Source organism: Trachymyrmex septentrionalis, unplaced genomic scaffold, assembly GCF_001594115.1.
Source record: "Trachymyrmex septentrionalis isolate Tsep2-gDNA-1 unplaced genomic scaffold, Tsep1.0 scaffold167, whole genome shotgun sequence".
Lineage (NCBI taxonomy): Eukaryota > Metazoa > Arthropoda > Insecta > Hymenoptera > Formicidae > Trachymyrmex > Trachymyrmex septentrionalis.
In genome coordinates this window covers 601,052-618,115 of record NW_017304831.1, presented here as the reverse complement: position 1 = coordinate 618,115, position 17,064 = coordinate 601,052, and the positions used below count along the sequence as shown (strand labels likewise).

General features: G+C 33.0%; 3 protein-coding genes across 6 annotated transcripts; 2 read left to right on the top strand and 1 right to left on the bottom strand.

Moving 5' to 3' along the window:
• The first annotated feature begins 2,376 nt into the window (after positions 1 to 2,376).
• On the top strand, positions 2,377 to 3,836 carry LOC108746331 (ATP synthase subunit epsilon, mitochondrial-like). Of its 2 annotated transcripts, XM_018483045.1 has the most exons (4): positions 2,377 to 2,521; positions 2,755 to 2,885; positions 3,108 to 3,133; positions 3,719 to 3,836. In XM_018483045.1, the coding sequence occupies exons 1-3, from the start codon at positions 2,493 to 2,495 to the stop codon at positions 3,119 to 3,121; spliced, it is 174 nt and encodes a 57-aa protein (XP_018338547.1). In that variant the 5' UTR covers positions 2,377 to 2,492; the 3' UTR covers positions 3,122 to 3,133; positions 3,719 to 3,836. The 2 variants fall into 2 exon arrangements, with proteins under 2 accessions (XP_018338547.1, XP_018338548.1); XM_018483046.1 differs by lacking the exon at positions 3,108 to 3,133.
• Positions 3,837 to 3,850: 14 nt separating this feature from the next.
• Positions 3,851 to 7,264, bottom strand: LOC108746323 (negative elongation factor D). Its single transcript, XM_018483037.1, has 7 exons — positions 7,155 to 7,264; positions 5,655 to 6,630; positions 4,681 to 4,933; positions 4,402 to 4,612; positions 4,186 to 4,326; positions 3,987 to 4,116; positions 3,851 to 3,913 (listed from the first exon to the last, which is right to left on the bottom strand). Exons 2-7 carry the CDS (start codon positions 6,628 to 6,630, stop codon positions 3,879 to 3,881), a joined length of 1,746 nt encoding a protein of 581 aa, XP_018338539.1. The 5' UTR covers positions 7,155 to 7,264; the 3' UTR covers positions 3,851 to 3,878.
• Positions 7,265 to 7,677: 413 nt separating this feature from the next.
• LOC108746316 (nuclear pore complex protein Nup153-like) lies at positions 7,678 to 16,403 on the top strand. 3 transcript variants are annotated; one of them, XM_018483011.1, is made up of 9 exons: positions 7,678 to 7,912; positions 8,776 to 9,063; positions 9,135 to 9,426; positions 9,744 to 9,964; positions 10,088 to 10,479; positions 10,573 to 13,732; positions 13,884 to 14,011; positions 14,093 to 14,194; positions 16,375 to 16,403. In XM_018483011.1, the coding sequence occupies exons 1-8, from the start codon at positions 7,838 to 7,840 to the stop codon at positions 14,157 to 14,159; spliced, it is 4,623 nt and encodes a 1,540-aa protein (XP_018338513.1). In that variant the 5' UTR covers positions 7,678 to 7,837; the 3' UTR covers positions 14,160 to 14,194; positions 16,375 to 16,403. The 3 variants fall into 3 exon arrangements, with proteins under 3 accessions (XP_018338513.1, XP_018338514.1, XP_018338512.1); XM_018483012.1 differs by lacking the exon at positions 16,375 to 16,403 and having other exon boundaries at positions 10,573 to 13,451; positions 13,551 to 13,732; positions 14,093 to 14,430; XM_018483010.1 differs by lacking the exon at positions 16,375 to 16,403 and having other exon boundaries at positions 14,093 to 14,430.
• The last annotated feature ends 661 nt before the right edge of the window (positions 16,404 to 17,064 follow it).

Below are 17,064 nucleotides of genomic sequence, written 5' to 3'. Positions count from 1 at the left end.
CGAAATCGTTTTTCATTCTTGACGCGGATACTTTTAGCTTCACAACAAAAAAAAAATTAATAAAAAATATCAATGTATGCTCATTTGATCGCATTTTTAAAACGTACCAATAGATGGCCCACCCTATAATACTTAAACACTAGCTTGAAAGGAAAAAACATGAATTCCGTTATCACAATGTCAAGAAGTAATTTATACGACAAAAGGGAATAAGAGAGTCATACATATAATGCAAAACTAGCAAAATAATATACATTAAATTAAGGACTTGATAATTATATAAATTAGTAAAATGTAGATAAGAAAATGTGCAATGTCTAATTTGAATAATAGATAATAATTGTACGTTTAAATAGGTCTATTATTTTACACACGTTTACTCGACAGCAAAAAATATATCATTGAAAAACTGAATAGATTATATTGATTAGATATATTATTGAAGGATTATACTTTAAATAAAGTTTCTTATTCGGCGCAAAACAATAACGAATTGTGACAAAGCTGACTTCAAATTTACATTGTTATTCTGAACATTTGATTTTACGTAATTTTAGGTTTATTGGGTTGAAATATGCTATTGAATAAATTTTTCTATTGCTTTTGAATTTATATTTGAATTTTTATTCTTGTTGTAATAATTTATTTGTGTTGCACTTTTGTTTTTTTTTTTAATTATGTTATACTAGAACGCATGAAATTTATATTTGTATTCCTTTATCGAAATTTATGGATTCGTAAAAAAGAGTAGATATTAGAAAAATTTAATACTTTTTTTAACTTAATATTGCTAAATATATTGTTTTATGTACACACTCGCACTTTTATAACTTCAGTTTATCCATTATTTTTTGTTATTACCGTATTCACATCGTAAAACTTTTTTCTTCAATTTGACTCATTTAAATCATTTCCAATAATAAATACAGCAGACTTACGTGCACACGGTGTATGTTGCTCGTTTATTGTCAATTCCATTCGTTTCCGAGAAACAGCTGCACTCCATAAACGTACCTCACTGTTCAGCTTTCAGATGCAGCAGTGTTTCGTAACGTCAATATGAGGATTCTTCTAATTGCAATCTGAAGAAAATACCAGATACGTCACAATCCTAGCCTGCATATTATTATAGGAAAAGAACTAAGTAAATAAGAAAAGAGAACACCAGGTAATAATAAAATTAAGCTGACATCTTTTGACGTCAAAATGACGATAAATAACGTCAGCTTACCTGATAAGGTCCTCAGTTATGCATTTATATTACATTAATAATAAATATGATTAAATAATATAAAATATTCCCACTTTCTGATTATACAGAATTCTCTAGATGTAAAATTTAGTGTCGCGCTTGCTCTTGCATTGTATTCCTTCATTTACGCGATCACGAAAGATTATTGAAGCAAGCTTGAGGATCCAAATATTAAAAAACGCATACCTCGTATCTACGTCGTATAGACTTTTTTATCAATGCTAAATTCAGCCTTCCTGCTGATAATATCATGTAATTATAGCTTTACATTCAAGACAATAATCTTGGTTCCGATGTGAATAAATTCGACGCGATTGTGGCTTGGCCGCGGCTATGCTCGGAGTATCGGGTAACTTTTAAATTTATTGAAAGCGCCAATCGTGTTTCAGATAGATACGCGCATGCGCAATATTAATGTCACGTTATTGCGCTGCATTTTCATTGTAACACTGATTGTGACTAAAGTCCCGTATATAAAAGAAACCTCGACATTGAACTCGTACCAGAGACTACATTTAGGAAGGAATTAGGAATAAGGAATAACGATTTTAAACTATCAGAAATTAGATACATCGAAATTGATGTCTACGAGACGGTTTCTGATAGGTTGAAATCGGTATTCCTTATTCCTTCTAGCACTCTCTACGCTTCTCTCAGCGGCTAATGAGAAAAGAGAATTTGGACGCTTTCCGTTGAATCTGCAATTTTCATTATAATAATATCTAAATTTATTTTATTGTTACTTCTTATTTTTACATAAAAATAATCATATATTGTATTAAAAATAAAACAATATATATCAGATTTAGACTTTGTTAATTGGCATTTTTTTCTTAGAATTCGAATTGATAAAGAAACGTATTTTGATTAACTTATCAGTAAATTATACGTTCATTTCTATAAATTTTTTTTTATCTTTTTCTAATTCTAAAAATTAGGAAAAGATAAAGAGAATAAATTAAACCGAGATTAAGTTAACCTATATTATAATCTTTATAATTCAAGTAAAATTGTTTAAGAAATTGTGCAAAATTTTTATTTCTATCTATTCTATAATTTTTTTTCGTATGTTAAATATACAACAATATGGATTAATAATTCTCTCTCTATCCCATACAGTTCTAACATAATAGTACAGGTATTTGCTACAGTTGGTGCTACAATCTGTCGTGTGTTGCAGGTTGCACTGTGCTGTTTGTTAAAATTCTCATCCTTTAGCGAATATAATTAACCGAAAAAAATGTCAGCGTGGAGACAGGCAGGATTGAAGTAAGGAAATTATTACCATCCTCCGTATTTTACATTGTTTCTTGATATATGTCAAGTATATGATACAATCTTATATTAGAATCGCATTATGTAATCGAATTGTCATCTGATCGTTAATCAACGTAAAATTTCATTTTTGTTCAATGTTAATTGTTACTTGTGGATAACGATATATTTTAAAAGTTGAAGAATATATACTTATACGAATTTTCGATCCCTTTATCTTGTTACAGTTACATCAACTACTCTCAAATTGCAGCTAGGTTAGTCAGGCAAGCCTTGAAAGCCGACTTGAGGGTAGAGGCTGCTAAACGCGATGAAGTTAATGTGAAGTTCACTGAATGGAAAGATGGAAAACCCATCAGTACGTATGCTTTCGGATTTATTATTTCATTCTCGAATTGATATTGATGAAGAGAAATGTAATCTAATGAAGAGAAATGTAATCGTTACAATGATTCTATTCTGTCATCATTTATATCGTATCATTTCTGCCACTATTTCTTTCTTTAGACACTTATACTTTGTAGAATTTATATATTCTTTTATTATACTTTCGTTATACGTACAATATATTTTGTTACAGCTGAAAAGATGTGATTGTAATGATCAGTAAGTGAATGTTAGGAATCTATCATTAGAGAAATGTTTTTTTTGTTTTAATAGTGTCTTTAATATTAAGTTATTTTTAATGCAGGTGTGACAACTTATTTTAGAAAGCATTTATTTGCCTTTGCACTTGATGATTGTGTATAATATAATTATTAGTTTTTCGTTACCTCTTATTCAGTGAGAAGTGACCAATTACATGTTAATTTAACACCGAAATTTGACATTGATTTGATATTTTTCACTGAATGCTGTGTGTATAAAAGGATCTAACAATTATTCTCCATGCGTCATATCCATATTTCATAATTTTAAATAATATACTAACAGCACGAAAGAAATGTTTTTGTACTCAATATTTATTCTTTATGTTACAAGATATTGTTTGAATGGATATGACCTTATAAATGTAACAATGATTAAAATTCTTCTTTAAAGCCAATTAATATTTTATCTTTATGTTTTATTAATAAATCTAATCCTCTTTAAAATTTATAATATTCATATATGATATTGATTATATATATATATATATATATATATATATATATATATATATATATATATATACAAATATTTTTGTTACAGAAAATGTTTAGACAATATCACAGATGGATGCAGAATTCATCCAGTATACATTTATAGCCATAAGTATATATGAAGATCTCCATCTCTATACAAAATAAAAATATTCTTCGCACTGTCACTTTTCTTTGATTTGTCCTCTCCATGATTAATTTTTATACCGTCATCTTACAACAGGACAGTGTGTCTTGCAATGAACTAAAAAATAAGATGCATTTATTTTTTTATATGACAAAAAGTACTACTAGTAGTTTTTGAACACTATACTTACTAATAAATTCGGAAACTAGATCATTTTCATTTTCTCCACGCATAGTTCCAGTAATCTCTTCATTTTCGACCATTGGCAAAAATAATTGTACAAATTCAGCTGTATATGGAGGTGCTATCGCTTCCAAGACCTAGTATTATAAATATCTATGTAAAAAAAATATCGATATAACCTATTAAAAAACGGTATTGTAATTTACCTCAGTAACGAAGTATCTGATTAAAGATACATCTGTATCTCCACGTTGCCAACATTGCTTAATGTAGCACACAACTGGTACTACGCAGTCTCTGCTTAGTAAATTCACCATTCTATCGATTAACATCTTTTTCATTTCCAGCTAGACATAGAAAAAAAATGTTCACATAAAATATCGATAGCTGTTCATCTTTGATACTACATGAAATATGCCTACTTGTACAAGTATCTCTAATTCGTCTTGTTTGCTTTCAAACAAGTGCACAAGTAATCTTAGTATTTTTGGGTGCAACAAAGGATGGCAAGCTACAACCTCGTCCAATAAAGCGAGATGTACAGGGCAATGCTCTGTACATAATTTGAAGTATGATGGTTCAGTCACAGTACACTCTACCCATCGTATTATACCCACGCTTACAACAGGAAATCTGTAATTTATTAGTAAAAAATGTTTTTTTTCCCTGACATGGAAAAAAAATCTGAAATCAATAGTTACCGTATGCATTGATACAAAGTCTGCAACTCTGCTATTAGCTCCGTCGAACCTTTATTTATATTACATATATTATGCACTTTTTCAATTGCCTGAATAGTCGTTTTCAACTCATCTTTATTAATTTTGCGGATATTGCTTTTTTTAGGGATTGTTTCACATACACTTGCTGCATAAGCTAATAAATATATATATTTTGATTTGTGTTCAGGATTTATCTTTACACCGGGTTTAAAAAGCGCATCGACCAGTAATTCTGCAAGAAAGAATACACAAAATTTTATTATAGCAAGTTTAATTCTTTGATTTTTTAGAAAAACTGAATGGCTTAATGGAACAGTAGATTACTGTTAAGAGAAAGATCTGGATCTGATTCTTAGTCCTACCTCTACATATAATACAAGAAATGTTAATTAGAAAAATATTCCATTAACTATGTTTATACAACATCATTAATTGGGTTTAATAGCATGCATAATTATTAACTACTGATGTAAAATGTATAAATACTAGTAAAATTCAATTTTATATCATAAAATCGATATATCATAAAATTATTGGCATTTATATGACATTTTACATCAGTAATTAATAACTACTAATGTTATAAACATAATTAATGGTGTTATGTAAACATAGTCAATGGAATATTTTTCTAATTAACATTTTTTATATTATATGCGGAGGTAAAAACTAAAAATCCATTCCAGATTTTCCCCTTAACAAGCATCTGCTGTTCCATTAAGCCAACTAGCTTCTTTAAGACATTAAAGAACTGAATTAACTATAATAAAATCTGATTAATGATAATGTAAACGTAGTCATTGTAAAATAAACTAAATCAAAGTAACTTATAAAATAATATATTGATTTTATTATAAATTATGATACTTTGAGTACTTTCCAGTAAAAAAAGAAATCTATAAAAAAAAGGAAGAAAACTGAAATTCTTATTATTGTAAATAGTTTTAATTTACCTAAAAATTGTGGATTGCGCAACAGTTCAATAGGAGGTGATTCCATTGTGGAATAATTTCTAAATAAGACTGTGATATCAGCGGGATTTAAGCTGTTTCTTGACAACATGGATGCTAGTGCTTGACATGCTCCAGGACTGCTAGCAGCACCATTCAAGGCCATTGTTATCGGTGTGACATCATGTCGATCTTGTTGTGCGCACTTGGTGATTTCTTGAGAAAGTCTTTTCATCATGAAACCACCGCGAGATTCTTGCGCAAGGATTTGCAACAAAACTTGACTGTATACATAAGTATGTTGACCATGACACACCATTTTTGCACACTCTTGTATGCTAGACTGCCAGTTTTCTGTATTTTGAAGAAATCCAGCAATCGCAGTCTTCAATACACGTGAAAAGACCTCAATTTGCTGAGCTGCAGTTGAAATGCTTGTAATTTCTCCTTGGAATCCAGCATCAGATATAAGTTTGATAGTAAAGTTTAACATTAAGCAATCTGGGTATTCCTCTGCCAGCCTATAAATAAGGGATCGCCAGGTAGGATGTTGTATCATTTCAGTTAACCAGGCAGGAGTTTCACCCTCTTCCGTAAAAATCTTGTCTGCTTTTTTAGGATCAAAATTTTTAAGTATCATATCTTTCAAATTATTTTCGACCATCGCTTGCACGTCAGTGACTTTTACTCCAGCAAGGATTAACCATTCTGCAAGAAGATTTGCCATCTGTGCACAAGCTGTATAATTTTTGGACAACAATTCTATAACTTGTTCAGGATTGCCTCCAGCTTGAAAGTATCTTTTAAGTTGGGCAAAAATGCCAGGCTCCATAATATAATCAGCTGTTTTGAACTTATCCAAGCATTCATTTAATACTTCTTGTGGATTATCAAATGTATCTTCGCCACTACATTCATCAGTGCTCCGATTCCTCTCATCTCTCCAACCACCATGGTCATCATCATAATCAGTCTCCATCTATACATTAATTGTACTAGACATTAATATATTAATGCATATATAATATGTATGTTGCATAGTTTTCTAAAATTTCAAGATATAAACCATAAATTCAAAGAACTTTTCATCATTTTACAATAATACAATTCATACATGTTAAATAAAATTATACATATAAAAATACAATTATTTATTAGTCTTTCTTATAAATAATCATATAAGCAATCCTTAATATAACATATTTTTAAAGATAATATTACAAAACATATAAATATATAAGTTAAGAAAAATTATAAATTCTTTCTAATTGAACATCTTGTACATTTCTTTTCTTTTCTTTCTTCAATGAGAGAAAGATAAGAGAGATAAATCTCATGGAGAAGTTTAAACTAAAAAGAACAGTTTTATACTTTGTATAATTCATAAAATAGTGAACATCTTTATACAAGTTCTTTACTTCTAAATGTATCACAAGGTTCCAAATAAAAGAAATATCTGTGAAATATTACCAATAAATTGAAGAATATTTATTATTTACAAACCTTTCTCAAATAAGGCAAAATGCCACGATATACATATAAATTATACTACACTGTTATAACTGTACTTGACTATACTAACGCTACCACGTCAAAACGTGGCTAACTATCAACAGTGCTGACACTACTGATTGTAGCGACTACATTGACTACTAACAACTACCCACTAATGGCAGTAGGGAGCTTTCCAACAAACGACACTGGTGAGCTCTTTTGTCTGATTGGCATATTCTGTTAAATCCTAAAATAATCAATCATAAAAGAGCTTCCTGAACTAGTTGTGCATCTGGAGCTAGTTGTGCATCCTAAGTTTCTTTATATTATCGAAATTTTTTTTCTGAAAATACGTGCATGATACGTCAAGTGTGAGAGAAGCAAAAAGTCCAGTCTCGCTCCTCCGATTGGCCGGACTCGACGGGAGCGCGCCACGCGCGCGTCACGTGAACAGGGCATGCGCAGTCAAGCGCGATTTAAAGGAAGCCTACTGGCGCCCCGGTGGCGGTCTTCGTGATCGGAGCGCGGCCATATTCCCTCTCGTGGCTCTCTCTCGTCCGTAGGAGGTAGGAAAGGTGGTGCGCGGTTCTAGCGGTGACCGAATTTCCAGGGAGGCGATGATTGCGACGCGCGTGTGCATTTCGTAACGGTCGTCGTACAGTGACGAGTGCAGGGAGTGAGAACGGCTAATCATGCCCAGAGAAGGCAGCAATCCAGCCGGCAGGCGACCGTCGTCGCGCAATGCGAAGCCCTACGACGCGAACAACGTGAGTAGCCACCTCGTCACTACGACGGACAACCGTCGCAGCATGAGCGTGCTTGTCCCGTGACAGAAATGGGTCCCGCGCCCTTCACGCGCCTTTTCGTCATCAGGCTAGCACGGCGATCGAACCGAGAACGAATGTCGACTCCTCGCCGCATGGTGTCCCGCATGCCCGCCCTTTCCCTACGACGTAGTCCCCCCGCGCAATTTCCACGGTGTCACGGTTATGTGAGTGAGCCCGATGATAACCTCAATTTCCTCCCCATGTCTCGCGTGTCGCGCACGAACCGTCGTGAAACGACCTCGACGAACGGCAACCGCTGAAGCACGACTCGAAGGTGTGCATCCATCCGTTCATGTAAGCCTCCGGGAGTTTAAGAAACGCGAATTGTATTCGTCTGTGCGTCTCTTTCTCTCTCTCTTTCTCTCTTCCTCTCTTCCTTCCTTCCTCTCTTTCTCGTATCCCCCCTTCCAAGCATCGCGCGCTCTGCGTAGGTCTTCGCGCGAATCTTTGCGGTTACGTTATGCGGTAACGCAATTTAAACTGTAGCTTGAAAAATATATTTATACTTACGATTTATGCTAATCAAATGAAAAGTATAAACTCAATAAAATTTACAGTGTGATGTTATTTTTACATCAAAATTTGTAAGCTGTATTTTTGCTATTTGCTTTTATTTAAAAATATTGTTTTAAATCTGATAGAATTCGAATTTTTTGATATATTTTTACATAGCTTGTGATATATTTGAGTCTAACGCTAAAGAAAATATCAACAATTGCAATATAAAATGTTATAATATTGGTTATATAAATTTACATTAATATTACATATATTCATAATTTGTTTATTTATATTCTTTACAGTCATTTGTAAGAAAAATGGCAACCAAGGTGACAGATTTTATACCACAGTCCTCATGGATTAGTAAGTGGTTCAATACCTCTCAAAATAATGAGGATACACTAGAAAATAGAGGGAATATTGAAGAGACAGAACTTGAGGATGATGTGCAGCAACCTCCTAGTAAACGATCGCGTATTCGTATGGATGTGATTCATCCACCTGGCACATTTTCTATACAAACGAGAGTTAAAACTACTTTGAATACAGTTAAACCCTCTAAAGAGCAGTATCCCATTCATAATGAAATGGTAACTGAACTAATTTGTTTGATGAAATATTTGGAGATAGTTGAACTTTGCTCATCAGAACTTATTTACAGGCGGAAGATTTTGCAATAGCTGGACCAAGTGGAATAGGCCGTTTAATGTCTTCTACTCCTGCGGTGCAAGCAGACATTAGGACTGTAACATCTCATAGGTCTGACTTAAATTCGTTAGCTTCGAATAATGGAATAGCAAATGGAATGGATGATAATTCGGAATCCAGTGAAAGTACTAGTGGATGCAGTTCACTTATTCCACAGATAAATAGGCACGAAGGCCCATCAAACTTATTGTACAGTTCAACATTTACTAGTAGAAAGAGGCATCTTGATGATAAATTGACATTTAGTGAGTATAAACCTTATATTGTCTAAAAGTTAATTATAAATATGTGATATTTTTAAATTAGTTAATCTCTAGAGGACAGTTTTTTAAATCTTATAACTTTCTCTTAAGTAATTTGTTAATTCATATTTTTCATTGTATTTTTTTCTTGCTTCAAATAATATTGTTTCAGCGACACTAGTAGCTTTTCTGTCCCGTAAAGATTAATTAAATGTGTTAATTAAATTATTTATATTTTGTACTTGGTTAAAAATTATTATTTTTAAAGAATATTAAAATGTCGATATATATATTATACAAATATTATCTTTTTGTTTCAGCTAATCATTTACAATCTCCAAGATCCTTGTTTCTAGATAGTAATTCTCGCGATTCTTTAAGCAGTCGTAGACCGAATTTTAACGCATCAATTATAACAAATGCTGCAGATCGTGCATCTCTACTATCCTCTCCTTTTTATAGTGGTAATATTACTTTTGGGGGTGCAAATGCAGCAAGTCTTTATAAACGAAATCGTAATATTTTAAACAATTCAAACGAGGTACGTATCTTGATTTTTTTTTTTAAGGAAGTTTTGTTCCCGCGTGTGAATTTGAATTATTTTATACAATTATATAATAATTTATTGACATAGATTACACTCTGGATTATATATTTATTTTAGATACAACTTAAAGTACCAAGGAGGACGAATGTTGAAGTTAAACCTTCTGATGCAGTAGAAGTTGATTCATCGGGAATGAGTCAAACCGCCAAAAAGATATTGGAAGCATTAGAACATTTTTCTTCACCTATATCCGATGCGAAAAAAATTCCGTTAAAAAACACAAGTAATGCTGTGTCTTCAGTGAACAGGAAAAGAGCACGAGAAGAGATACCAAATGCATCTGCTAGAATTGGTCTGCGTCATTTGACGCGTGAATTAACAGTACCAACCGTCCCTGATATATTGAAGTTAAGGCGAAGACAAAAGCTACAAGATACAACTCTTATGGCTAGAAAGATCGTTTCTGCTCGTAGCGATCCCCCTCCGCCTCCGCAAGAATATCGGCTGAGGTATGTTTATCAAATGTAGTTTTGTGTGTTTGTTGTAAATATACACATCCCTATTTAAAAAAAAAAAAAAATATATATTAAAAATTTTTTTAGGACGGAGGATACCGATAGTGAAAAGTACCGCGGCAAATTAAAGGGTAAATCTAAAATAAATTTAGAGCAAGAAGAAACAGTGGCGCCTGTAAATTTGCCGAACATACCTCTGCCAATAACAACGTTACCTAATTTTAATTTTACCTTACCACCCCCTGCTTCACATTCCGCAGGCAAAACTATAGCAAATAAGGAAAACTCTTTTACATTTGCTAGTCCTATTAAAGTAACGGATGCTGGGAAAAGTTTGCAGTCTGTCAACAATTTCACTTTTAGTAATCCACTCAACGCTGAAGACTGCGCGAATAATTCGACTGATTCACGTTCATTAACAGAGAAGGAATTTAGTGTTGATTGTGCGGTAACATCCGTACCAAATTTCATTTGGAGTGGCTCATCTACAGCACCCAGATTAAAAGCAAAAGCAAAAAACGTGTCTATGCTGCCGCAGGAATTGAAATCAGGAAATGTTATGGATGTACTTTTCAAATCTAGTAAAATAGAATCTAATTTAATTGGACAAACAAACTCAGGATTGGCTTCTGAAATGACATACACTGACAAAACTATCAGCTCAGATTCTGATATTACAAGTACGCACGATAAGGAGTCATCTTGGGAGTGTAGTGAATGTATGATTAGAAACAATGGTACAGACAAACAATGTACTGCATGTAAAATGCCTCGGTTCAATCCTAATGACAAAACTTCATTGCCTTCAACGTCGACAACAGATATAGTCGTGGAAACAAAGCCAATTGAGCCCGATTGTTTCGGATCTCAGTTTAAACTATCTACGAATCAATGGGAGTGTACAACTTGCTGCGTAAGAAACGAGCAGAGTGATATCACGTGTGTAGCATGCACTACACCAAAACCAGGAAGTAGTTCTGTGATGCAACAAACTGTTAAATCTCAAAATTTTGATCTAATGAATAAGTTTAAATCAGCCGAAGGATCGTGGGAGTGCTCTGGTTGTTTACTAAGAAACGCCGCGAATGTTATTACATGTCCTTGTTGCAATACATCTAAACCTACTTTTGTAAAAACAAAACCGAAAACAACGGATAATGTTACAGAGTCATCTGCGCAAAAGTTAAATACTAGCACAGAAGTCACGGCAACGAAAGAAATATCAAATTCCGAAATAATGAATAAATTTAAACCAAGCAAAGATTCCTGGGAGTGTTCAGGATGCCTTGTTAGAAATAACAGTTCTGTTGTCACCTGTCCTTGTTGCAGCACACCTAAACCTAATTCCATTGGAGAATCAAGTAAAGTGGAACAGACTTCAAGTAATGGGTTTGGAGACAAATTTAAGAAACCAGAAGGTGCATGGACTTGCGATTCATGCTTGCTACAAAATGACGCAAAACATATGGAATGTGTAGCTTGTCAAGCTTCAAAACCTGGGACTGTAAAATCAAACGAATCTTCATCGAGTAATTCTACCTTGCAGTTTAAGTTTGGTGTACCATCTGGTACAACAAACTTAACTAATCAACCAAGTGGATTTAAGTTTGGTATAGATAAATCTGACAATCAATCTAAATCCGACACATCTCCCTTGAACGGATTTAAATTTGGTAGTGGACAACAGAATAGTGATATGGTACAGTTTACATTTGGCATTCCGAAGGAAGAGAATAAAGCTGTAAGTGAAGCAGCTAAAACTACTAATAGTGTCACTATGTCTTCTAGTAGTACAGGATTTGTACTCAATGTGAAGAGTTACGATAAATCCGAATCTACTAATCAAAATCAGGAATCTAAACAGGAAACGCTTTTCGGTATGCCAAAAAGCGATAGTTCAACAAGTGAGAAACAGAGTACAAGCATTGTGTCCTGCGCTTCATCGACTGCTCCTTCTTTCTCCTTTATGGGAGGATTTTTAAATGAGAAACCAGAATTCGCCTTTCCAAACAAGAATGAGCGTGTTCAAAGTTCCCCAAAAAAGACTTCCTTTGCAACCGCAGTAACAGAAAGCTCCAAGCCAGCAGCAACAACTGATGCAGTACTAACTAGCACGACGTTACTGACGCAAAAAAATATTACAAAGAATATATTAGATGCAAAATCGGAGCCGACATTCTCATTCGGGATATCAAGCAGTGTAAGCGCTGCTACTACAACTTCCACGAATGCAACGACTACTTGTCTTCCAACTTTTGCTCAACCTACTTTCACATTTTCCGATACAAAGACGACATCTCAGTCAACTACAGTACCGTCTTTTAGCCAAATTCCACCGTCATCTGCCACGTTATCCACGAGCGTATCGTTTGGAGAGAAGACAACTGAGACTACTCCAACTAATAAATCCGTAAACAATACACCGGTCGCTCCGCTTTTTCCGATCGTCTCAAGTTCCACACCGCTGTTCACCAACAAGTCGAAGACGACGATAGCATTCGGCACAGACAAACCGTCATCATTCACTACGACGGGCAGCAAACCATCAGGATTCGTGATACCTGAGAACAAAGGAAATGTTCCAACATTTGGCAGTAACACTGAGAGTAAACCACCAATTTTTGCTACGCCGGAAACGAAGTTACCCGTATTCAATTCACCCACGGCAAACCCTCTATCAACGTTCGGCACACCGTCCAACAGTGCTACTTCGACACCTTTTGGATCAACTAATACCCCGGCCTTTGGAAATAATACATCTGCTTTTGGCAATGCTACGACAACATCTACTATGTTTTCAACCACCACCAAGCCCGTTGAAACTAATGCTGCGTCGAATTCTTCTTTATTCACATTCGGCTCGGCTTCATCGCAACAGTCAGCAAGCGGCGGATTTAACTTCTCTGCAAATGTTAATCCGGCCACGTCACCTGCGAAGCCGCTCTTTACGTTTGGTAGTAATTCAAGTACGTCACAGAATAGTAACACTTTCGGTAGTGATACATTTGGAGCTAACTCTGTTCCAACAAACACCAATTTTGCGTTTAATCCATCTACTAAACAAGAAGCACCGGCGGCATTTGGTCAAGGCGCAGCGGCTACTCCGATATTCGGTGCTTCACAAACAAATCCACAAACTCCAGCAACATCATCATTCTCATCTACTCCTTCGTCCAGTACAGGATTCAATTTTGGATCTACAGCTTCAGTTGCTGCGACATCAGGAGGTTTTAACTTTGGAGGAATGGTAAATATAAAAATTTTTATTCATATATATTTTATATATATTTAAAATGTTAATATTTTTTTAATATAGTACTTATTACACACACACACACACAAAGATCTGTATTTTTATGTTTCTTTCAAGTAAATTGATATTGGTTGTAATGTTGCAGTCATCTACATCTGCATCACCCGGAGGATTCAATTTTAATTCTCCTGCTTCTACTCCTGCAGTGGCTTTCGATCCCAATAGTCGGCCTTCGTTCAATTTCACCAAAGGAAGTGCGCCAACGGCATTTAAGTAAATATCTTTATCTCGCGCTTATGCATTTATCTTTATAGAATATAATACGTAATAAATGTATCTTTTTTTTTTTTATAGTGCTCCACCCCAATCGGCAGCAGCTCCACGGAAAATCAAAAAAGCATTTCGAAGATGCGTGCGGTAGAGAGCATATGACAACACGTTCACATATACACTCAGGTGCGTCTACATCTGTATGTGTTTCTGAGTGTCTTTGTTAAGCCCATTATATAAAATGATGTACAATGAAATTCTGTCATACATCAATCAATTGCAGTGTGGTGGTATATACCAAGCATCTTTGTAATATAGTAATCCAAAGCTAACCGAACATGCTTGTGTACAATATCTTGTGTTCTCTCTCTCTCTCTCTCTCTCTGTTTCTCTTTCTCTCTCTCTCTCTCTCTCTCTCTCTGCAGGAAATGTAAATTATAAATTATTTAAATTATACAAGTTATAATGAAAATAATATCTTGGAGTTGGCATGAAGCCAGTAAATCGTGATGGCATTACATTACTAAGACCTTACCAAAAATTGGACGTGATGTATATGACATGACGTACTCAAGATAGCATACATATTTGCCGAAATCGAAAAGTACCTCGATAAAGAAAATTAATAAGCACTTGACGTGTGCAATTGAAAAGAAATATTAGTGGGAAATTACCACCTATTCATAGGTAAGTATAAGTCAGTCACAGCTCGTAGCTTTGTAGAAGCATCTTGATGTGAAATTTATTGAGTTTAATTTGAAAGCATTATATGCACAGGAATCGTAATTTGTGAAACATACATAAATCAAAGCAGATAAATACTAACGCTTAAATATCTTTAGTGTATTTAAATTTCAACAAAATTTTTCAAATAAAACAAGATAAGTTTGTAAAAAATAACATGATTCTCGCAATAATTTTACTCAATAATTTTAATTAATTAAATCAATTTTACGTTATTTCATAATAATTTTATTATATCTAATTTTTTTCAAATGTAATGTTTTCCCGAATATTTTTTTCGTTTAAAATACAAATCAGCAGTCTTATTTTGCGTTAGTTTATTAAAAAATATCAGCGATTTTTGTATTCATGAAATTATAGATTAGAAATTATATTTTCACATTTTTGATAAGTGTATATTAATAATTTTTTCAAAATTTTATACGATTTTGTATAATTGAATTATCATCCAAGTGTTACTAGCAATGCTAACTCAAGGACACTTGTAGAACATTGTAATATTACGAGCATTGTGAACTGACTATATATCAATAAAGTCCCACTATACGTACATATATACATACATAGATATTAATTATATTTCAATTAGAATTTCGTGGGCAGCCCTACACAATCTTTGTAGAACTAGTCCAGGAAGTGTAATATACACAAAAATGGCATTCGGATAGTACAAACTGACGATTACTAAACGTTTCCATTGAGTAGTCGAAATTATATATTTTTTTTATATATTGAATGAAATAATTCTATAAGAAGATACTGAATGCCATTTTAATAGGATTATATTATAATGTTGTGTGTTTTACCATAGAGTGAGTGAAATAAATTTGAAAGAAGAATATGTTGAATGAAGATAAATTATTATGGGGCTTCTAAAGAGTTTCTTTTTGATATTTTATTGGATATAATTTTTATTTTTGACAAGTTTCTGAGTTTTTCGAATTATATATTAATTTTTATTTGTTAATATGTGCTCATATAGCGGAACGTAAATAAATAAAGATTTGATTTAATTAAATTTGGACAAGAAGATGTCTGTTCATTTATAACATCTTGAATATTTTTAAGATAAAATCAAAAATTTTGTAAAATCTCGTATTCTATTGTTACAAATAATAAGAAATGTTTAATTTCGCATTATTTTCATTTAATTTAGCATTCTTTTAAATAGAAATCTTTTGATAACTTTTATGATGATATAACGCGTTAGAACAATTTCGTGCAATTCTTAGAATGACATTTACATAATTTTTGAAATTACTCAAACAACTGGGATTATAAACAATTCTTTTTAGAAGTCCCTTAAAGTGGAAAGTAGTTAGATGGCATATAATAATGATTCATCAATCATTGAAATCATGCACATCTTATTTAATAACTAATTGTGTATAATGTTGGCTTAGACTTGACAGTAGCCAAGAATAACTCGGCACATGACCTATCTTATGCCATATTAGATACTTAGGTACAAAACATTCTGTTAAACATTGTTGTTTATCCATTGTTATGTAATATTTACATGTAAACATTTAGTTCTGTACATTGTTAAGAGACAAAAATTCATACGATATAGTTTCTATATAGACTTATATTTTTTAACATTGTTAAAATATCCTTTGTAGGTACATTTCTCATTTAAGACATAAACAACATTGATTAAATACAGCCAGTGTATGGGTGATTTCAAGAAAACTCTGTGATGCAGGTATGTGTAAAGTTAATCAAGCGCGAATAAATAATTAAATAACTTAAAAATTCGCATACGTGAAATTATTTTAGTTTTTAAGCGAACTCCCATACCTTAATAAAATCCTACAAAGGATGTTTTGAACGTAAGCAATTGACAAGACTCTGTTTTACACATTCATTGCAAAATGAATATAATATAATTAATGGTAAAGCGAGGCTGCGCTGAGATATGTCTGTGCTGCTGTCTTACACTGTGAACATTCTCTGTTGAGGCTGTGTCGTCCATTTGTCTATGAATAGACAAATTTCCAAATTTATCAGTATATCGAATATTGTCTGTACAGAGGCAATATCTTTGTATTAAATTTCGTATATATGGCCTTACAAATACATAATAAATGTGTAATGTAGATGTAAACAATTATAAAGCATATTGGAATTGTTTTGTAGCACTTATATACTCTCCATTTTGTAATATGTTTGCATAAACATCTGAAGAGTACTGCATTAAAAATGTTCAACACAATAGATATGTAATATCCCATATCTAATAGAATTTTTTTCTCTTTGATGTCTTTTTCATATTGTTTAAAATAGAAAATATTTTAATATCATGTATTTAT